Source organism: Leptodactylus fuscus, chromosome 1 (assembly GCF_031893055.1).
Source record: "Leptodactylus fuscus isolate aLepFus1 chromosome 1, aLepFus1.hap2, whole genome shotgun sequence".
In the NCBI taxonomy this organism is placed as follows: Eukaryota; Metazoa; Chordata; class Amphibia; order Anura; family Leptodactylidae; genus Leptodactylus; species Leptodactylus fuscus.
Window position 1 is genome coordinate 283,455,834 of NC_134265.1, and position 24,074 is coordinate 283,479,907.

General features: G+C 39.2%; 1 protein-coding gene across 3 annotated transcripts in view; it reads right to left on the reverse strand.

The window, feature by feature from the left end:
- Window positions 1–413: 413 nt before the first annotated feature.
- The window catches only part of SH3D19 (SH3 domain containing 19), an 80,042-nt gene continuing 56,381 nt past the window's right edge, over window positions 414–24,074 (reverse strand). For 2 of the 3 annotated variants that reach the window (XM_075288076.1, XM_075288061.1), the window contains exons 9-21: window positions 23,643–23,743; window positions 23,440–23,498; window positions 22,918–23,173; window positions 20,396–20,464; window positions 19,104–19,244; window positions 17,073–17,139; window positions 14,319–14,449; window positions 13,761–13,816; window positions 10,912–11,105; window positions 10,594–10,646; window positions 8,619–8,805; window positions 3,148–3,242; window positions 414–2,362 (exon numbers count right to left, since the gene is read on the reverse strand). In XM_075288076.1, the coding sequence (XP_075144177.1) occupies window positions 2,255–2,362; window positions 3,148–3,242; window positions 8,619–8,805; window positions 10,594–10,646; window positions 10,912–11,105; window positions 13,761–13,816; window positions 14,319–14,449; window positions 17,073–17,139; window positions 19,104–19,244; window positions 20,396–20,464; window positions 22,918–23,173; window positions 23,440–23,498; window positions 23,643–23,743 (1,517 nt within the window). In that variant the 3' untranslated portion in view covers window positions 414–2,254. Of the gene's footprint in view, window positions 2,363–3,147; window positions 3,243–5,714; window positions 5,964–8,618; window positions 8,806–10,593; window positions 10,647–10,911; window positions 11,106–13,760; window positions 13,817–14,318; window positions 14,450–17,072; window positions 17,140–19,103; window positions 19,245–20,395; window positions 20,465–22,917; window positions 23,174–23,439; window positions 23,499–23,642; window positions 23,744–24,074 lie in introns of those variants that run through there. The other variant, XM_075288068.1, reaches the window with a different exon arrangement.

A 24,074-nucleotide genomic window follows, 5' to 3' on the forward strand; every position in this document is an offset into this window, starting at 1 on the left:
TAAAACCCGTTATAATTTTACATACATTGTGTTATATTTAAGCAAAGTAGCTTCAGATTTTTATGATTGCTTATTTCAGAAATATCCCAGACTTTATTGTGTTAGAGTATCAAATGCAAAGCGAATTACACCATTGCCACATCTTGGCCATTGTGGGCAGATAAGAGCTGCTGGCCAAATACATTTTCTAGGAATTATTCTCTCTACACCTACAGTATGAGCATAGTCCAATTTACTTTGTATCCCCAGAAACTTGTAAATCTAATTAAAATAGATAGTATGTTGATAGTTGACAGTATGATTTTCTTTTAATCTGAAGACTATTTTTCTGAATTCTTTGTGCGTCAACCCACCCAAAAAAGCAGCACAGGTAATATATGTATTATAAATTACTTTTTATTACATAACGTTCCAGTAATGCATAATTGCCCAATAAAAGATTCTAAACAAATAGTCTCCTCTTGATACTCTCCCCTATTCACTGGGCTATTACCAAGGCATAGTTCATTTACCACTTCCATATTACAATCTCAGAGTCTTGAGACAGCAGTCATGATCCTTAAAGTGCATTGCTGATTTATGACACGTGGGGTCTTCTATATAAACACTAGTGCAGGGAAAACAACAAGTTGGGCGGTTCACCATTGCAACCAAGTTCTGGAAAAAGTAAGCTGAAACTTTTCACTTTGTCAGCACTAGTTTATACATTGTGGCCCATCGTAGTGTAGGATAGGCAGTTACTGCATTATCTTACTGTAATAAAGTTAAAAAAAAACAGTAAATCATAAGAATGAAAGAAAAGTAGACATTGAAATTATTTCCTCCAAATACCTTGAATTTACAACTTATGTAAAGACATTCAATTCTGAAGTGGTGCTTTAAGTGCAACTCCATACAGTCACCATGTCTGACCATGACACACCGGGACTTTAAATATTTTACATTAGCATGTTCGATCAGCATAGAAAAAGATGCAGTCCTCATAAAAAGTAGGATTGTATACAGTGTCTAAAGGAATGATTAGAAAGAGATCCATTAAATTTACCCTGTATGTGGGCGATCATAGTTCATTGATGCACTTATATCTAAAGAGAAACTTGTTTCCATATCATAGCTCTGTAGTATATGCAAAAGTTCTGTAGCCTCCAGTCTTGCTGCATCTTATGCCATGTTTGCACGCCTTCTCAAATCCTAGTGGGTTAGAGAACTTATGTGGTCATGACAAATCAAATTGTCAGGACAGAATAGTAAAACCTGATTTAAGGAAAAAAAAACAAAAACCTCATCCTAAAGAAATGCCTGACAATTTTGTACCAAAAGTTCAGGTTGAATCAATTTCCACAATGGACAATGAGTATGTACGCTTCCATTACATAGATAATTCGGTATAATTTCCTTCTAGAAGTTCTCTTATAATTCCTTTTTCAAAAGATGGTAATGCCTTTAGTTCTTTGAAGGGTTAAACATGGACAGTGATGCTGGCTCATGCAAGGGGCAGATGTCCACTCTACTGGCGAGGGTAAGTACATGGAGCATAAGCAAGGGTTTTATAGGCGTAAACGCACAGTATGTAAAGTACAGGAAATGGAGAAGAGAAACAATTTTGCATACCAGAACAAGTAAACAATGTCATCTTGTACGTATTAACCTAAAACAACAATGTAGTGATGGAGGGAGGTTAACTCATTCAGAGTAGTACATGTGGCCGTAATGTACACAGGCACTAAATGGATTGCAGATACTACAAGCCCTGAACATCCTGGCCCTGTGGAGAGGTGTCATTTTTCCACCACAGAATGCTATATGATGATTGCTTCATGATAAACTGACCAACCCTACAGCACATTACACATAACCTACTACCAAGCAGGATATGGCCAGTGCTGGGCCTGCAGAAATACGCGTCCATCATCTGCAAGGTAGACCAGAAGTAAGGTAGATCAGAGTTTGGAGTTTCTTGGCCAGTGAAATCAAGGACATTTTCTGTAAGCCCTTTGCAATGCTACATGGCCTGTGATATGCATTAAACATCTCTGGCTGGACTTGATGTATTTGTACAGAACAAGCAGGTAAACAGCGCATACAGAAACCAGAACAAAACATCTTATCTAAAATAATAATAAAAAAAAATACACACAAAAAAAAAACATAGTGCAAAAATCTCACACATTATATCTATATAAAAAGTTCAGTTGGCACCAAAGGTGATAGTCTGTTTTGTGAGAGGGTACAATGCAATGTCTGTTGTATAGTGCTAACATTTCTGAACAAAGTTCTTTGGAAATATCCCAGTTTTCCCATACAGCTCTCCACTCATCCATTCATCATCTACCGATTCCAGTGCACTGATCACATCACCAGCCTACGGAGGAAAGGAAAAAACACCTTAACGAAAAGTACGGCATAGAGAACTCAGACAATGCATGCGATTTTAGTATTAATGATTGCTGCAGATTGTTATTTGCACATGTGAGATTAAATATTCGCTTACAGTTACAATTCTTCTACCATATTATAAATTTCAGGTGCAAAATATCTCTATTACGTGATGGTCTTACCAATGGACCCCGGTTGCAAAAAAATTGAAAACCACCTAAATTTGATTTTCCCAAGCAGAAAAACTCTTACTAGTAATTATGTGTAATTAAGTGTATGGATGTACATCCATATAAAGTCACCCTTAATACTACCTGGTCCAGGGCTGGCGACCAGCAACCATGGCTTCCTGCAAAATACAGAATGTGGAAGTACTGGTGGGAGGTAAGCAATACATAGTACCAGCACTCCTGTAGCATAATAGCTGACCTCTCTTTTTACCATTTATTTCTAGATTTTGCTTTCCTTTAATAAATAATCCATATAAAACAAAGAAGAACTACAGTGGCCCTCACTGTTTATCAGCTGAAGGGGTGGGATTTAACCCCATGAAAGAGAGCTTAAAGGGGTATTTCAATTACTACAAGGTATCTTTGGATAAGGGGTAACTTGCTGATCGGTGGTTGTCCCACCAATCTAGAGAACCTGGACAAGGGAAGGAAACAAACAGTCAACCAATCTTCGCCAAAACATAGTACAGGAGATCCATCACAGTAACTTAGGTGGGAATCGTCACATTAGGGAGTCTAAAGAACTACCATTTTTCAGTACCTTGAATGAAAGTTCATCCTCATTCTCCCCACTGAAGTCATAAAGTGCCCGAGCCTTTCCAAGTTTCCCTCCCTGAGTTTGCTGCACCGGCGGTCCTACAAGAAACACAAATAAATGACTATGGACTAGAGGACAAGCATGCTTTAAACAGGGCATTATACATGGCTTCCTTGTATTTCAGGATTCAATTATTTGAATCATATGCAAGGACAGCATATTACAGGAACAGGTTTGCTTACCCATTAGTCCAAACACAGGAAATATTGAGTCTTACAAAGAATACAGAGGACTCAACGTTTTTAGTCGACTGTATCCATGAAGACTGCTCTCCACCGCCACTGCCAAAAACTTCTATACCACTGACTGCCATGCATCTGTGTATATACAGGTCTGTATACAAGGCAGCGGTCAGTTACTGGCTAGAGGTGTGTAGAGGTGCTCGAGTGTTCTCTATGAGTACAGCAGAATACTATGAGTCATTCATATTGGTTGGAATTCTATAATTCACAAATGCCACAATATTTTCTTGGACTATTAGTAGGGCAAATATGTCCCTCTAATATGGTACTCTAAAACATGTAGGTGGTAGATCTTCCTTGAAGTATGCACTTGCTTCAAAATCAAGTATACAAATCTGTTAATGAAATATGTCACCAGCAGCCCAAAAAAAAGGTGTAGGATCAGTCTGCACACTTGTGTATGGGAGGGGGATATCCTGATTCTCCTCCAATGACACATGTTGGTGAAGAATAGCATATACGTATGAAGGTGCCTGATCTTTTGCTCCTACTGGAGATATCGCCTTACCCGAGTGGCCCGGTACATTTCCCTTGACCCACTGATACATGCATGCTCAGCTGCGCATACCACTGGGTCAAATGTTCAGCCAACAGTTACTGCAGGAGTATGGCCAAAACTTTTAGGTTAATAAAGATTTAACATTAATGAAAAGTTCTGCAACTTTCTAAAATTCCTCACCTTTTTACTTTTTCAATTTCATCTTTTTCTTTCTTTATTTTTTTACATAAGACAACAAAATACAACACAAAAAAGAGATTCACAAACCCACTAATACAACAACACTAAAAACAAACAAAAGAACAATTGTGGCTATATGCTCAGATACAGCAAACAGGCCCATTTTATCTGTCAATCATGATGTACCCAGGAACATCCGGTCATGTTATTTCTCAGTACTCCTACTACGCTAAGATATTGTTTACCATTAGTGCAAACCTGTACACATGGAATCCTCATCCAAACTGAGAAGAGAGTACAACTATATCCAGTCTAGGCAATACCCCCTCCAGATACATTACTATCAGCTAAACAATTCTCTTACTACAATGTCTCGGCCCACAGTCCAGGCTGTATAACTCACAGAAGACTACCTAGCCTGGACACACGAGAGCAGTTCTAGCAAAGTACAAGTTTTGCTGCCTATGAATGTAAAACAAACATTTTCAGATTCACTCAAAGCTAATATTCACTAATATCTTTGATATTAGAAAGTTGTAGAACTTTTCAATTATACCATAAGTCACCGTTATAAAAAAACACACAAAAAAACAAAACAGGGTAGCGAAACAGTTACAGGTAGCAATTGTCTTGTTTATCACACAGTTAAGACATATAACACATAAGACACTCATCAGTTTTACCAGGTCTTGTCAATCACAGCCATATGACATACGTATGAAAACACGTGAGAATGGAGTCTTACAGAAGTGGAGCATATGTGTGACAGATCAGAACTGGGGCAGAGCTTGTGTCTACGTTATACCAACCTATAAAGCTACATGCTCAGTAAATTGTGCATCGTATGGTCTATGGAAAAGAATATCCGTGTACTGTCCATGCCCCCCACAGAACCATTTATTTCATGCAGTGAGTCTGGACCGCAAAATGGACAAAAATAAGACCTGTCCTGAGATTTGCCTTGAGCTCACAACTGCCTTCACAGACATGTGATAACACACAGGCAAGTGTATGGGGCCAAAGAAAAATATTGGGGCCGTGTGTTACAAACATGTCTAGCACACTGACAAAGGACATGGCCTTAAAATTGCATTTAGGCAACATGTACACAAATGTATTTTTGTGGCTGGGCTGGGATGCATGGCATTGGTTACAAAACAGACGGGAATAGGACCAGTCCTGAGTTTTGCTCCCATCTCACGGCCCCATACTCAGAACTGTGAAAATACACGGCTGTGTGTACGGGAACATAAAAATGAATGGGTCAGTGTGCAAGTTGCAAAAAACACAACTAACACACTGACAGTGCACACAGATATGGTGCCTTTGTAGCCAGTACACATGACTAATATACTGCTCATTGATGCTTATTTGAAGCAGAAAACATTGCAATGTTAGGAGGCTTTATAAACAGGTGTTGATTTCTTTCTGGCTGTTGTGACAACCCACCTATATGTGCGACTGTACCAATCTTAATGCACAGCGCACGGTTATAATGTGTCAGTCTACCTAGTGTAAACAGTCTTTATACTAGAGGGTGAAAGGACAAGAGACAGGTATGGACTCTACTTATTTTTGTATTTATTTTCAACAGGCAGCCATCACTGGAGTGGCTTTCCATCCCCAATGAACTACTTAGTAAAATCTGTAAATCTCTGCATATAACCCTGCCCTCTCATTCTGCTCTCTACATTTTTCCCTTTTTAGCCATTTTTCATGTGACATCTGCTTATCTTGGTCAGACAGCTCCCATTCTGTCATTAACCTTCCACCTAATGGTGATAATGAGGTGAATTTCACAGTGGAAAGACGTGGGGAGATTATTACCTGTTTAGCCACTAGATGTCAGCAAATGCAGAAACAAAGCAAAAATTAAAAATCACAGCCAAAAATAAAAATATGTTTAATCTTCTAATGATCCAGTCACTAACATTTCTTTTACAAAAAAAAAAATTCACAAATTCATTAAATAAGATTTTCAGTATGGTACACTGACAACAGGCTGCATAATAATGATTCTCCTATCGCGTGTAAAGGGAACTTGTGTAGAGAGACATAGCAAGGCCTTTAACATTGCTCAATGATTTCAGAAATGTTAAATATAAACTTTGTATAAGAATGACATAGCAAAACTGGTGCCAAAAGATCTGATGTTGGGAAGAGTTCTCATTGATCGTTGGTATCATCTCAGACTAAGGTTGCGTGAGCCCATGCTGTACCTCTGTATGCTTTCAATTATAATTGGAGGCATACAGATGTTTTAGTTCATAAAGAATCTGTATGGAGCGTTGTCTGCCATATTGCAGAGGAATTCTCCTATAGAAGCATTCTTTCTAGGGCAGACTATTTCTGCAATAAGGAACCATTAGGAGCACCATACATAGATACACAGATTGTCTCCAGTGTCTCTGCTACATGCAGAAGGCCTAACATGGTCAATGCCTGAATTTACATAGTTTCTGCTGTGGCCATCTCCCAGGGTAGGCTATTCCACATATCTACATCTAAAGAAGCCATGTCAACTGAAGACTGAAACTTTCCCACTTTCTATTTATAGTACTGTGCAAAAGTTCTAGATGGGTGTGGGACACAATTATACAAAGTAAGAATGCTTTCAAAAAATATAAGTGTAAATATATTATTTTTCTCAATTAACAATTAAATGAATTAACAAAAATCTAAATCATATCAATATTTGGTGTGACCACCCTTTGCAGACGAGCCCTGGAGGTGATGATATGAACCCCAGAGATCCCTGATCTCATCATCAAGTCTGTCTGGGATTACACGAAGCAGCAGAAGGATTTTCAGCAAAGCTACATCTACAGAAGATCTGTGTTTATTTCTTCAAGATGTTTAGAACAACTTCTCTGCTGAGTTCCTTCAACAACTGTGTATAAGTGTACCTAGAAGACTTGTTGCTGTTCTGAAGACAAAGAAAGGTCACACCAAATACTGATTGAATTTAAATTTCGTTTTTGTTCAATAACTTAATTTTACTAACTGATAAACACGAACTATTCGCACCCTATTTATGAAAACATTCTTATTTTGCAGCATTTTTTCTACACCTGTCTAAACCTTCTGTACAGTACAGACTCCCTTTTAAGGGTTTTTGTGTTTTTTGTTAACCAATAACTCCCGCAGATCAGCTGTATATTCTGCTTTACAGGGTTTGTCACATCACATTAATCAGTCACATGGCCTGCCCTCAACGCAGTCCCATTCAAGTGAATGGGCTGAGCTGTGATCCAAGCACAGCTGCTAAACAAATGTATGGCGTTGTGCTTGATTTTCTGTAAAGAGGCCACAGTGTTCTCCCAAACACTGCAGTCTATTCAGACAGCCAATTGGTGGGTGGTCTGGATGTTGGATCCCTGCCGATCTTCAACTAATAACTTATCCTAATGATAGGTTATCAATGAATAAGCATAAAAAAAAACACTTCAGGCTAATGGGCCACAGCGAAAGAAAGAAGCGGAAAAATCTGCAGCGGAAATGCATTGCGTTTTTTCCTACAGCACTTTTTACAGAAAGTCCGCAGAGTTTTCCTCTGCAGACTTTCTGTTTCAAATCATACTTGTAGGGAATCTATGAGCGTTTCCGTAGTTATAATTGACATGTTGCGATTTTTAAAAACGCAACGTTTTTGGAAAATGCAGCATTTCTGCTGTGGGTATTTGTCTGCAATGTGTAGATGGGATTCGCTAGACAGGGACCATAAAACATCACAGCCACACCGTGGTGTTTACACCACCTGGCAATGGTTTTACCTTTAACTGGTTATTTCCACTGCTGGTTACACCACGTCTTTCTAGAGCAGGGGTAGGTAATCTTTGGCACTCCAACTGTTGTAAAACTACAACTCCCAGCATGCATACTTGTTCTGCTCTACTTGGAACTACCACTGAAGTAAATGGAGCATGTTAGGAGTTGTAGTTTCACAGCAGCTGGAGGGCCGAAGGTTGCTGACCCCTGTTCTAGAGGATTAAAACACTTCTGAAGCATTAGTTACACTTCCAGTACACCAATAACGGTAAAAATCAGTATAGTTAGGAAGCCAATGTGACGACTACAAGCAGAATGAATCCTGTGTCCTGATGCTGCAGGCATAAGTATGTACATATGAGAAATGAATTATTAATTCAATATATTTGTTGCTAAGCACGTCACTTTCACAATCTAAAACAAGTTATCTTCCTGGATTTACTTTAGTGTGATTGTATGCACCCAGGCATTTCAGTCCTAACACACAAGTCATGTAGAAAGTGACAACTAAACGCCTCGCTGTCAGCGGCGCGGTGCTGGATACGCTTATAGCCCTCAGAGGATCTCATACATTATTCACAGATCACACTGATGAACCGCAAAGATTTGACATCTTTCTCTTATACAGAAATCTCCACTCATCAAAGCCTTGGCAGACTCAACATGATCACAGGGGTATTTAACACTGGAACCTGAGGTTTTGACATTTTAAATGACATACACACCTGAGCAGAGCTGTACAAACGCAGCTGGCAGAATCCCTTCTCTGCCATTCAGTCGTCCTTTGTACCACTCTGAGTCCAGTCTTTCTATAATCAGTATCTTGTCTCCTTTTTTAAAGGGTAAGTCATCTTCTGTCTCTGCAGTGAAATCGTACAGCGCTTCATACCATTCCCCAGATAGTCGGTTTAGCTGGAATAGAAACCATGTCATGAGTGGCACTGGTACGTCTGCATAGAAAATCACAGCTTATACCTTACACTACTATTGGTGACAGTGTCTAGCACAATCGCACATTTAACACTGGAAAATTGCTTACAATATGAATTTCACCTACAGTAAATATCAACATACTGGACATCAGAACTGACACTATATTTGTGAGCATAGTCTTACAATTACCACAATTATAAATGCTAATGACTCCATACCAAATACCACAGATACAGGCAGAGGTGCAGTATACATTATAAGCAACGTACAACACCGTATTTAAGAGCATGGGCAATAAGACAACAATACCACAAGGGCAATGACAGCCATGTCCACGCTTGGTAACTAAATAATTTCTTCATTACCAAATTATTTATCACCATTTTATTATAACTGCTCAACAGGATAATTTTTATTTTGTTTGCTAAAAGCCCATACATATCTAAAGCTTTGCACAACTGAGAAATTGCAAATATTGTATTAAAATTAATGTATGAAACTACACTAGTCTACAGTCTCAGTCTAGAAAATCCTGTACACCATGCTGATACAAATTACCAACATTGTCAAGGTCTATGATAAGAGGAATTGGAATTGCTGATGAACTAGGGACACAGAAGATTACCAAGACTGCATCTTAAAGGGAGTCTATCATTGGGAAAAGTGGTTTTGAGCTAAACACATGTCTGAATAGCCTATAAAAAGGCTATTGTACTACTACCTTTACTTTTTATGTTGCCCCTGCTGATTCTTTTTAACCCACTTTATTTATGCAAATTAAACCCATGCAGCATCCCGGGCATTCCCCAGGTCCTCCGAGCACCCCCCACGTCATACGTTTAATCCCGACCCTTCACTGCTTGTGCTCCATCTGTCCTCCTTCTCCCTGGATATTGTACCGCGCTGTTCGAGTTCAAATCTCAGTTCTCCAGAGAACTACACCAGAATGGCCGCTCGGCCAGGCCCGTGCATGTCCGAGGGACCATTTTGGTGTAATTCTCCGGAGAACTGAGCATACCAAGCAGTACAGAGTATAGTACTAAGTAGTATGATTAGCCCACTTTAAGGAGGGTCTCGCAACTTCCCCAAACAGACATCAAGAGAAAGTATGATCAGGCTTATTGATATCAACATGTCTGATCCTTCGGTTGTCATGGGATATAAGACACCCAATTCAATGAGAACCAGCGACAGTCGCCTCTTTTCAGGAATCTGGAAAAAAAAGCACCCTGATCCGAATATTCAATGTGAGACTCAGGCTGGTTAGAGTCATTGTGTCTGAGGTTAATCAGCAAGCAAAGCCACAGTAGGATTTCAAAGTTCTGCTTTGGTTTTCACTGTGGTATACCCAGAGTTTGAATATAAAGTGGAATCTGAAGCTGAAAACCGCCTCAAATTCCTCTGTAAATTACACTGCAATTATATCCGTATATCTAGTCTTAAAGGTCCCCAAAAGCAGAATACTTCATGCTTGCCAGTCAAAACAAATACACACTTTGCACAGTCAACTGTGCCTGAGTATGAGGATAGGAAGAAGAGCAGGCGGCAAGCTTTAAACGCAAAAAGTATTTGCTTTTTACTGATTTTAACCCCTTGGTTGATGGAAACATTCTTGATCACAAGACAATCATTCTTGTCCCCTTTGACAATGTGAACATAACATACACTACTTTACTATCAGTCATTTGTCATTCTGCTTCCCAGCTAAAGCCTTTAGAACAAAAACAGGGCACAAACTATTGCTCGTGAATATAGAAAACATCATACCTGTGCAGAAGATGCTGATGGTTTATTTTTTTGTGAGTCCCGCGAATCTGGGGCTAAAATGGAAGCAAAGTGGTACAGATTTTAAAAGATAGAAGGTAAAAGTCTATCTACAGACTTGCAGAAAGTGCTGTAATGTCCAGGGGAGAGCTTTCTCTTCTCAGCATAGATATCAGTAATCCTGCAGAAGGAACAGGTGGCATTAGAGATCTTTCTTCTTGCTAATGTGCATACTTTCCCCAGGGAACATTGCCTATAAGACATCATACACAATCTGGATCTCTTGTTATGCTGCATATACAATACTATTCACAAAATTACCTGTAGTCTTGTGTGACAGATCTTCAAGGATTTCCACAAAATTGATTGGAAAAATGCCAACATGTCCTTTCAGCTCTCCCTTAACCCATTCGTCATTAATGTATTCTCTCAGTATGATTGTGTCGCCCTCGCTAAAGCTGAGCTCATCTTTCTGATCACCAATAAATTCAAAGCGCGCCACACAACGTGGACCCCTGGAAGAAGCATTGACAAATGGGAAAGAGCTAAATGCTGAGTGTTCTTCAGTGAACTACAAGTCTTCTATAACAGTCACAAAAAATTCAATGATTAAAAGGAGCTTGCAATACGTAAATAAAATCCGTTTTCTGTTTTAAGAGTACCTCATCTGCTATGTTTGTTGATACCTGCATTTGCATCTTTCCTCATAACTTTGCTGTGTTGTCTCTCTGTTATTTGGCCTAAAAGTTTAAAGTGCCGCCAACTATATAACAACTGACATGTATAAGGAGCTTTGGAATGTATCATACGTAATAAATGTTTCTGTCTCCAGGTTCTTTCTACATAGAAATTTATGGAGACGGGAGGGTATAAGTAGAAACTGTTGAAAGACACATTTTGCTGCACTGTGAGTGAATAGACCACTTCTGACACTGCTACATTTCAAGATAAGACACAAAAACTTTAGAAAATGAGGCAATAACTCAATTAACAGTACCCTCCTCCCCTCCATAGATTATGTATGAGAATAAGTTGCCGACACAGTCGTGCCATTCCCTTGTCAAAGGAATGTATCACCATGCAGTACAGCACCGTTAGCATCAACAACTGTGTAGGGACATACCCACAACTAACACCACTCAGTTGGCAAACTATTCATAAGATTCTAGCAGGAATAATCCAGGAACGGAAAAAAAGATGCTTCAGAATTATTATATTATGGGAATTGTACACTCAAAAAGGCAAGAAAGGACTTTAAGGCCCTGTTCACATGGGGCAAGATGGGGCGGATTGTGGTGCTGAATCCACGTCATAATCCGCCCCCTCACAACAGCAGTCTATGTAGACCGCTAGCAATCTTTTTTCCGTGAGCATGTTGCTGCTCACAGAAAAAAGAAGCGAGCTGCCCTTTCTTCAGGCAGATTCAGCGGCTGATTCAACCCCGGTGTCCACCTCGTGACAGCACCCTCCAGACTACGCTCATTCATTTGGGCCTACTCCGGAGCGGGAAGCCACGACTGTCGGAAGCCGCGTCAGTTGTGGCAGGCGGATTTTGGCCCTATTCTGATGTGGCTTCCAGCGTCAGAATCAGGACCAAAGTCTGCCATTCCGTTCCCTGTGTGAACGGGGCTTAATAGATCGCTACCTCTAGCCCAAGATCTTTTGATATTTTCCTGCCTAAGGTAACAAAATGTCATAGCACAGTTTTGTTCCTTTTATTTCTGTACTGAAGTCACAAGGCAACTAACATGTTGCATCCCAGACTGATCGTGTTTTTAAGGCTGAAGAGAAACATTGAGTTTTTGTTGCATATTTTTCTGTGTCTTTGACAGGAATGACTTCAGCATCTAGGAGAAGCATACATCATTCCTTTACATTTCCCATTAGTTTTTTTTAGCCAACCCTGGCTTTGGCGCAAAAACTACAACAAATATTCCATGTGTACCTCCAGATTTAGACACTTCTCTCCCCTCAATAATTATGAAAAGGAATTAGAAAAGTAATATGTCTTCAAGAAGTGCAACAACTGCATTAAACTGTGTCAGGAAGCTTAAAGGGGTATTCCCATCAACATAATCAGATCTATATTTGTAGATAATTAAAAGTTAAACAGTTTTGCAAATATAAGTAATTAAAAATTCTGCAGTGTTTTAAAGATTTCCTCTAATGCTAGGTTCACACTAGCGTTCACCTGTCCGTTCTGAGCTTTCCGTCTTCTGCATGCCAGAAGACGGAAACCACAGCCCGGGACTGGCCGTGAGCGGCGGTGAGCGTTTTAGGCTCTCCGCCGCGAAACCGGATTTTTTTATCCGGACACAGAGTACTGCATGTCCGAATTATAAAACCCGGTTTCGCGGCGGAGAGCCTAAAACGCTCACCGCCGCTCACGGATGGACATCTCTCTCACTCATTCAAATGAATGGGTGAGAGAGACTCCTGCAGGTTTCCGTATCCTGCCTGTGTTTTAGGCAGGAAACGGAAACCTGAAGTACGGAGTTCACAACGCTGATGTGAACGAGCCGTAACTATCTTAGTAGTGACAGTCTGTTGTCTTGATCGGTTGCCAATGGTTATGACCACAAACGCAGGAACTTTCTATAGTCTGGGATATGTCAAAAACCCAGCCATGATCTTATTGTAGCCGGGTTATCATGCAGGGACACTACACGTATCAGAAGATATCCCGGCTGCAATAAGGAAATCATAGCTGATTTTCTGACCTTAGAAAGTTCCTGCATTGGTGGTCGTATCCAATGGCAACCAATCAATACCACAAGACTGTGAGCACAATATATTTAGAGAAAATCTTTAAAACTCTGCAAAATGTTTAATTACTTATATTTGCAAAAATGTTTAACTTTTAATTATCTACAAATTTAAAAATAATTATGTACATACCCCTTTAAGTAAAATATTGGTATAAAGTAGTTAAACTGAGAAGTGACATAAAAAAATTAAAAAAACACCTAACATGTCTATGAAGATGCTACATTATTACACAGTGTGATCCACATCTTCTGCCTGTCTAGTCCACTTTTAAGCGGTATAAATTTGTGACGGTAATAATAAATTGATCCCAATGACTTCATACAATTCCCATTATATATTACATCTGAAATAAGAAAGAATTCTAAGACATGTCTATCAAATGTTTTGTGAAGAATACTTACTTTATAAAAGAAGCTGTAGGATTTTTCTTCGGGAACCCCTTATCTGGCACATCAACCTAATGGAAATATATTTGGAGAACATATTCATTAAAATGTCCAGCTTCCCTTACTATTTACAAGAGGCTGTCCATGCCGTCTCAATTATACGGCGGGGTCCATGTGCTATACTTTGGCTAAAGTCACAATGGATCCCAAAATAACATTTCCAAGAAAGAAGGCTTTACCAGTTCCATGATCTATAACTAACACCTCCCAAAGCAAAACCAATCCAAATATTTTTGCCTTGAAGTAGGGCCTAAGGTTTACGTAAGCAGAGGTGTATGCACAAAGCCATACACAGACAGAAAAGAATCCCTACAGCTTGGGACTATGGAGCTGTGAGAAATCTGATGCCTCTGCATTGTATTGTATTACAGAAATATTCTCTCAATAATAATGAGCTGTGTACAACTTTCTTTTGTTGTATGAAATTTCAAGCATATTAGGCTCCATACCGTATAACCTTACAACTGTATAGAACCATAATTCTCTTCCTCCTAGTAAAACAGAATCACATACCAAGATGCGGACATGATTGATAGGGAATATGCCAGTGTTTCCTTTACATTTGCCTTTGTACCATTCTCGATCTATTTTCTCCAGCAGATACACAATCTCCCCTGAGGTCAGACTCAAGTCATCTGCATGTTCTGAAAAGGAGAGAAAAATTGAAATTACTGAATGGATGTGTCAATAAATTCTGGAATATCCTCTTCTTCATATATTTTTCTATAGGGAACGTGCTCACAGATAATGTCAAATAGGGTGTGTGAAAGTTTTGGGTACAGAAATATTTATTCCTAGCCAGGCTGGTGCTTTCCTTAGGGATTTGGGCATCCTATTCATGTATATTCCTCTATGCTATAGTAGTGTTGTACCTACTGTGAATACAACCTTCATCAACTAACCATTTTACAATATGTATACATGTCCTCCAACCACATTCGGCTGTATTATTAACATCACTCCACACAGAGAACTAAATGATCCTGCAGTGTGTCTGTGTTTCTTTCTTTTTTAGTTGCTATGATTCCTAGTATTTCTCTATCTGCCATGAGCTTGTATGCGTTTCTCTCTTGTTATATACTACTGTACCATCTATGAAACTGTATCACTGAAATTTCCCCATAGTGGGACTATTAAAGGATTATCTTATCTTATCTCTTACTTAGAAATATCCTATGATCATTTCTTTTCTTTTCCTTTCTATTTGCTATTGTTCATTATGTGTCAAAGCATCTTAAGAACCAATGCCCAGTTAAGCCTTGTGGACTCTTTTTAGGAAAAGTAGTAGTCTTAATTTCAGCCCATCTTTTGACAACCAAATTGGAATTCACGCAGGATATATTATTCTCCATTTGTCATACACTGCTAACAGCAGAAGACTAGGATGAAGCCCTTGAATCTCCATTATATGTATCCCCTGCAATAAACAACTGCAATGACTTCCACCAACGCTATCCCTCCCTGACGCGTATATATCAAAATGGGACATATCTCGAATGATAGACCACAAGCTGACTTCTGGCACGTCACATGGGCGTGCCCTTATATTAGCTCACTTTTAAAAGAGGTAACCTTTATGCAAGCAAATGACTGACTACTCTAGAGATCTGTTTATTGGGCCTTTTGGAGGAGTTGGCCTGGTCACACCACAAGCATATTTTCCTTCAGGAAGCATTATTCTTTCCTAGGAAGGTCATAGCGACTCAGGGAGACAGACTCCTAACCGTGGGACAGTAGAAGAAATTAGTTACTACCACAACCCAATGTCAGAAAGTTGTGCACTATTATAGAGGCCGTACCCAATAGATTGCAAGGGTGTGGAATACATAGTGTGAATCACCAGTGACTCTCGTCTAGACTTAGGACCCTTTGATCACTAGTATGCTGACTGTAACTTCCGCCTATATCTTGACAGTATATAGATGCACAAATTCATATATTAAACTTCAAACAATTATATACCAGCCATAAGAAAACAGAGAAAAAAATGCTTCGGTATAAAAGTGGAGATCCATCATAGCTGGATGGTGGAGTATGCTCCAGTGACAGTATACTTCTATCGTCTTGTACTGTGAAAGGGGGTGCGGGGGTGTTCTTTACCACCCAGTGATCACAATTTGATGCTAGGCAGACCCCCCTGACATTGCAGTGGTATCGATAGGTGAAACTACCAGCACCGATATCTCCAGAATCAAGACAGAAATCTATGAAAGTGTGCTGAAATCAGTCTCAGACAGCTTTGCAATGGTATATAAAATGACCTATCTTAGAGGACATGATCATTTTCATCATCATTTCCATTTAATTTTTCCTGGAATTCTTGGAAATATTAATTTATACAACATATTTTTATAATTCTATGTATTAAATTATTTTTTTGTAAAAAAAAAATAAAAAAATGCTGTATATAATTTGAGACAAAGGAACCTTCAGTTCTCCCTATAGAGCTTCCTGGTGCTTTAATGCATTTTGGACAGCAGAGGGTGTGCAGGGTCTGTAATAATCCGCCTGGCTGAGAGCTGCAGCAAATGACATCATGAACAGTCTGTCTAACATGGGAATTACCTCAGTCACGCAGATCACAGCCCAGCATGGAATCCCATTGTCTTATCACCTCATTTTTAGGTTCGGAAAAACCATTGATAGACAGTATGGTAAGGGAGCTATGCTACTGGCTGTGTGCAAATAGGAGTTAACTCATTTATTAACATCTTTTACTAGGACCGACATTGAATTCAATCTTTCACTTCACAAAGACAAAAGTACACACAACCACATACCACACATAGCACTATATATATAATAAAAATTACGGGAAGTATTTGTATGCTTCATGCTCCACTTTTCTTTTACTTTATGAAATATATAGTTACTCTGTTAAATCTTTTGTTAAGATTTATGTTTTTCTGTTCCTTTATAAATATCACACTTATTCTCATCTGTGGTATTACAGGAACCTTGAAAGTCAAAATTTATTTCTTCATGTACGAGAGGCAAGTATGTGCGACATTGGCTGGCTTTATTATAACTTGTACTATCTGGTCAGTTAGAGAACGGTTGATAGTGTCGTCTTAGTGGTATCTTTTTATTATGATGTCCTATTTTTATAGAGCCCTACGTGTGCTTTGTAGCTTTATTTCAATTACACAAGGAAAAGCCATCCTTTGAGTGCAAAATACTAATGACAACACAGCAAACCTACAATAGAAAACTTCTCAGTATATACCAGAAAAGGTAGAGATCAAAACTAAAGTGAGCTTAACATACCGCTAACAAAGTCATGCAGCACCAATGCGTGAGGTGTATGGCTGTCCTCCATTCTATGGGGCAAGTCCTTATAAAAACAAAGAGGCACACATTTTTTTTTTTGGTATACAGCATTATAATACATAACACGACATGACATGAAAGATAATGGTTTATGATGACAATTTAGTTCAGACAATGAATTCTTTATGTAAAAAAAGTAATATGTTTGACTATCTTCAACTTAGCACAAATAGTGTCGGCTCAGGGTCTAGAAGAAAAATTAATATGGCGCCTCCTTAAAGAGTTTATCCTGTTTCTGTCCTTAGGACAGGCCATCAGTATTAGATTTGTAGTGGTCAAACACCTGGGACACCCAAAGATCACCTGTACCAAGAAAGCGCAGCTCTCAATAATGTTTACTGCCATGCTGCTCACTCACTGTAGCGACAAGTATAAGTACTGCAGTGCTGTCCCATTGAAGTCTCTGTAACAGCATTGCAGTACCTACAGTAGCTGCTACGATTTGTAGGGTGAGTGTGCAGCATGCCTTGCAGGATGTAAACAACACCAATAGCCGTGCTGTTTTGGTACAGGTGATCTGCAGGGGTCCTGGTCTAATATTGAGAGCCTGTTTGTAATGGTAGCAATAAAAAATACAACATTGTTTTTCAAGTTGAGACCTCCAGGATTCAAGATGAATAAAACCTCTCACCTATCACCACCTTCACCAACTGAGGTTCTTATCATCCTTTAATAGATGCCACTCCTATATTCTAGCATAGTTGGAATGTTTTCCCAAGCCCAACCATTCCCAAGCAATCACTGCAGATAGATTTGGTGCCTGATATGCTAACTAGATTCTTTGAAGTCAAGTGGTGTCCAAACAACGCAGCCCCTTCAAATAAACAGATTGATGGGGGATCTAGGTAGTCAAGCCCCACCAATGCGATATTGATGACCTACTGTAAAGAAAGGTGATCAACATCTTAGCCACAGAAAAATCCTTTAAAGGGGCTCTATCACTAGGAAAAGTCATTTTTTAACTAATCACACCTTTGCATAGCCTTTAGAAAGTCTATTTCACACCTACCTATAGTATGTAGATTGCCTCAGTGGTTTCTGAATAAGTCCGTTTTTATTCATATGCTAATTAGACTGGTGCACGATACATCGTGCACATGTCTCCTATTGTTTTCTATGGGAGACTGCTGATGATGATGACTTAGCTTCCTGTTTGCTTCACACACATAGAAGATAATGGGAGAGAGGAGGCTGCTGGGAACTTCCTGTGCTGGCTGGAGGCTCATTAGCATATAAATAAAAACGGACTTATTAAGACATCACTGAGGCAATCTACATACAAAAGGTAAGTGTGGAATAGACTTTCTAAAGCCTATGCAAGCATGTGTTTAGATAAAAATGACTGTTCCCAGTGATAGAGCCCCTTTAAGATTATTGCATGACCAGTAATATACAAGACTTACAAAAGGCTGCAATGAGACATTAGAAGGAAAAACTAAAGAAAGTACTTGTAAGTAAGTGGAGGTCAGAGTTAAGGGAAAATGCCACTCTGTTAAGAGCCACAATTTGGGGTTAAAGAGGACCTTTCATGTCTTCTAAGATGTGGCATGTTATATATCATTGCAAAGCTGACAATGTGCTGAATTCAGAGCATTTTCAATTTTGCAAGTGTGAGCCCCTGTGTCGGAGATATCACTGGCATTAGTTTCTTCTACCAATATCACCGCACTGTCAGAGGGGCCGTCCTCACATCACAGAGTATATGCCAGTAAATCTGAAAGTGTGCTGATTCAGCACACGGTTAACTATTTGCAGCGGTATAGAACATGTTTCATCTTAGACGACATAAAAAATCGTCTTTAAATACAACTGGAATCAGATTACAGAATCATTGCTGTGATATGCATATGTCAGGATGGAATATAGGGTGTCTATAGACTATACTCCAAATATTACTGTGTCCTTATAATACAATATATGCTTTGATTTGGGGTCCATAAAATCTAAATAAACTAAGAAACCACCTACCTTTTGCTTCTTTTCTGAGCTGTCATTGAGTGGAATGATGATCTTCATATTAGTCGCTTTTACATCCCCAGTTACACCTCCCTTTTGGCAATGGAAATAATTATTATCTTTTTGTTCCAGCAGCACCAGCACCTCTCCACGCTGAATGGAAGGAAAGAAATGGAAAGCTGTAAAGACTGATCCATCATTATTATACATATAATAGATGACGTATTACAGACCGGCTGTTTAATCCAGTCACTGGTCAGGTAAATAACAGAGTCTATATAAACAAGATATTCTAGTGGCTCCATATTTATATTACTATATGCATGCCAGCCTTGCCTCAGTCACACAATTACTCTATATATATATATATATATATATATATATATATATATACACACACATAAAAGAGTATTCCTATCTCCACACATATTTACATTTCTAGCTTAAGCTTACTGAATGGTCTTACATTTCTTTACCTATCATGCCTCATTTGTCAGATTACACCTACAGATACAGTATGTCCTCAGCGATTACAGCTTGTTGTCTAGGTTGCAGACCCCTATCTAGATGCGGTGGTCCGCTGATTCAGCCCCTGTTCCCGACCAGCTCTAGTCTCTTCTCTACACTGTGGTGGACATGTAATAGCTCTGGAAGATGCACTTAGCTGCTGAAAACAGATAAGGACTAAAACCTGCTTCATCATTGCTGCTCATCTCGGTATGTAAATATCAAGCAGAGCAGTGCTAGCCTGAGCTGTACATCACACTGGCTAAGACTACACAGCACATGGTGTGAAACCAGGAAGTGGAAGGGAGTAGAGACAGAAGAGAAGGAGAAACCCTGAGATGAGAAAACCCTCTTAAGTGCCGCCTGAGATTCCACTTAAATTGGCAGAGAGAAAAGTCTTGGACTTTTCTCTCTAGTAATTTCAACATAAAATCAGGAAACCAGGCGGACCCCAGTATATTTTAAGGGGCCCTTGGGTAACCGCTTTTGTAGGCAGACAGGGTTTCTGAACTTCAGATCCCCATGCAGACCTGAAAGATGGAAACCGAGTGATAATGTCAACCTAGCCTTAGATGATACCAGTACTTTTTTCCCCCCTTTCCTCTACTTGTCTCAGCCATTCAATTCTATAGGTCCAGGGACTACACACGTCAAAAATGGATGACACAAGGACGGCACAAGAATAGAATGCAGAAAGAACACAGAAATACACTAGAATGTAAAATGTCCAATTTTTACTTGTCTGCAAAAAGGACAGCTAGTGTTAAAGCAGCCTCAAAGGGAGAAGTAAGATTTACCTTGCACGGCAGCTCTCCATGATTGGAGGATACAATATCCTTTTCAGCAATTCCATGAGGCAGAGGCAACTTTATAAAAACAAAAAAAGAGCAGAAGGTGACATTATTATAAATGACCTCTTTATTTAAAGTGTTCTAAGAATATTATTTAGTATAAGAAACATTTAGAGAGGCTAAAGTACAAATGACAATATAAAATGACCAAAGCATTAAAAATTATGGTAATAGATCCTGCGAGATCAATGAGTGAATGGAACATTTGTCCCCATAAAGAGTTTTTTCTTAGTCAAGTTTTAATCTGCAAGAAAGTCGGTGAAGCCTGGATCACACAAATACACACAAAGCTGCTTCTTTTCAGGGGACCTTGTGCAAAGTAACCAAACAAGGCTTATGTCAATATGTGCAGGTAGTGGTGTGGCAGGAAGCTGTGGCCATTCTGCACTAAAAATAAAAATACATGGGAAAACAGCATTTTAAGACGCACACAACTGTTCCACGTTTTTTGTTTTTTTCAGGAATACACTTTTGCCTGATCTGACATTAATACAGCAATTAACCCACTAAGCGCATGCTACTTTGGGACATTTTTATAGGATGAGTTGCCGTTTTGAATCGCACAGTTTTGGGGTCCATATAAAGTACTAAACAAATTTTTATTAATTTTTTGGGTGGACAGAAAAAAAAAAAAGAAAAAAAGGAATACCCCCTTGCAATTCCTCTGTAATATCTGATGCTTTGTTTTTATGTCGTTCACTGTGCAGTATACATTAGATGTTACTGTACTTTATATATTGTATGTACTTTATATGTTGTAAGCACTTTATGGGTTATTATGAATACACTTGTGCCAAATTCATATAATCTGGGTTTTTTTTTTCTTATACATAGCTTTTATTGTTCAGGAGAAGTAAATTATTTGTTTTTATGGCACCCAATTCTGAGAGTCTCCATTTTTTCGGTTTACTCTGGACTGATAACATATACAAAGTTAAAGAGGACCTTTCACCTCCTGGGGCAGAAGCGGGTTTATACACTGCTAGAAAGCATATAGCGCTGTACTGTGAGAGTGGTGAGAAACGCCTCCACCCTTCCTCCTAATAGTGCTCGTCCATAGATGAGTACTGGGGGGCGTTCCTCACCGCTCAGCATCCTCGCTGGGCGGTAGGCAATGCTCCCTCTCACAGTACAGCACTATAGACACTGCTGTGAGGAAGGGCGTTCCTGACTAACTGTCAGAAACGCCTGTCTGATAGTGAAGAGCTACACCGATAGCTCTCCACCGGGAGGCAAAGAACGGAAAAGTCGATAGTGCGCTGAATTCAGCGCACTGTCAGCTTTCTAGTGGTGTATTACACCGCATGTGCCCCAGGAGGTGAAAGGTCCTTTTTAAAGAGGGGCCTGGATTCCTTTCTTGAAAGCAAGATTATCATAGGTTATAGGAACTAGAAATTTTTGGAATAGAATTTTGACCCAGGGACTTCATCCAATTGACATATTTGGAGTTGGGAAGGAATCTTTTCCCTCATATGGGACAATTGGTGTGAGCCTCATGGGTTATTTTTGCCTTCACCTTATAAATGCATACTTTTTGTGCGCCAAACAGTTGTTCTCATTGGTACCATTCTAGGTTACATACTGTAGGACATATTGAATAACTTATTTCCTTTTAGGGGATAATTTGCAGGATAAGGAATCAGTTAACTTTATAGTATAAGTTATTATAGTCACTTTACTAAAATTAAATGTATTTAGCCTCCTGTATCAAAGCAAAGTCACTGTGTGGGAAATCACATCAGGGGTCCCGTTGTGTGGGAACAAAACATAATGTCTGCACATCGGGACCCCTGATGATTCTTAGTTAGATGACGTGTAGGGTCTAGTTAGAGGTGCAATGACTATTTTGGTGTTATCCTGTGTGAGTGAGAGGAGGTTTACTGCTCTTAGCGTGGCAATGAATTAAGAAAAGTCTTCGTCTAGCAAAATAATAATTTCACTCAAGAGAAAGCAGCAATGTACTGCAAGTTTACCTTTATCCATTGTTGTAAAATTCACATAAAAACGCTGACCATGAGTAAAAAATGAAAATTGTGTTTAATAACTTTTCCCTTCTGTTGCAGTCTAAACAAGGTGTGACCCTGAGCAAGCATTAGCTCTGTTTACATCAGAACTGCCCTTGTATTTCACAAATACTAGATAAAAGTCCCCCGAACCAAGAAATGCAACAAACCGAGAACATTGTTCCCTTTGTTATTTCAATGCACACCAAAATAGTTATTTCATATCAGTGTCCAGGGAATAATAACAAATTGCAAACACAAAAACTGTCCTCCAGAAAATATGTAATATGGCATCTCACACAGAGAAGGACATAGATGTAAGTGGACATGTTCATGCACTAACCATATAGTACTTCATACTTTCATGGTGATATTAGGATTCCAACAGAGTGTAGGATATATGAAATTATATATAGGATTATTGAGTATAGAAATAATAGAAAATGACTGGTATAGTGGCCTTACCATGTACTTATTATATAGAGGATGTCCAGGTTTAGGTCGAGGAGGTAGATCTGGTTGCTGTCTTTTTAATACTTGACTTTTTGATCTGTTGAGCCCAGATGCGTTATGTTTTGCACTTATGCCCGCATCAGAGGATGATCGGGGAAAGGCATCTCGATTTGAGGCATTTTTGGAGATTTTAGGGGGTGGAGGTCTTCCAGGTGGTCCTTTCTGTGGAGGTGGCTGTGAAGTGTCCATTACTTTAACACCAACTGGTCTAGATCAGAATAGAAAGCGTGAAGCAAGAAGTAATCAAAATACATATAAAGTATCAAAAAACACAATGAGGGGTGAATATGATAACTCTGAATGGCAAAGGTAAAAATGTGCAGCACTTGAGGTTTTGCTTTCCATGTTGGTTTTGCTGTCTACAGATCATATAGTATGGAAATTTGGGGAGAATGACAAATGTACAATGTCATACTCAATCAACACAATTTTTAGCACTAAAACACACATTATGTCATGTTGATATATCCCTACCTGGTAGGTAGTACTGGCTTAGCCCAAGACTCTTCTGCATTGTCAAATTGCTCCCATTCCTGCAAAAGTGTGACGGCAATGCTGGTTATTCATACACCCCTGTACGAGTGACCACTGCTACCACAGCCAACAGTATTTCAGGAAAAGCAGCATCTTATATTAGATGGCAAATTTCGTAGTACAAATAAATAGATGATGCTTACCTTTCTGACTGTGGGACGTGCCCTTGCAGTTGGTTTACCATAAAGGGTCCCAACTGGTTTTTCAGTAGGTAATGGTGGAGGAGTCTGAAGTTCTTCACATGCTGTAAATAGAGAACATTAAACTACTATGGACTGTGATGGACAGTCCATGGTCATGTGATGCACACACAGATGCATGGATCGTTACAAGAGAGCTCAGACATGCTGTGACTGTAACGAGCTGTTCACCTGTGAGTACATCACATGACCACTGACTGTATATCACATGACCATGGACTGATTTTTCCACTAAATGTAAACAATGAATCACAACAAGTAGAAATCTAGAAAACTGTTGAGGAACTGATACAAAAAGCATATTGGAAAATAGTTTAACTTTTCATTACACAAACAATAACATTTATTTACTGAAAATGGACAATCCCTTTAAGT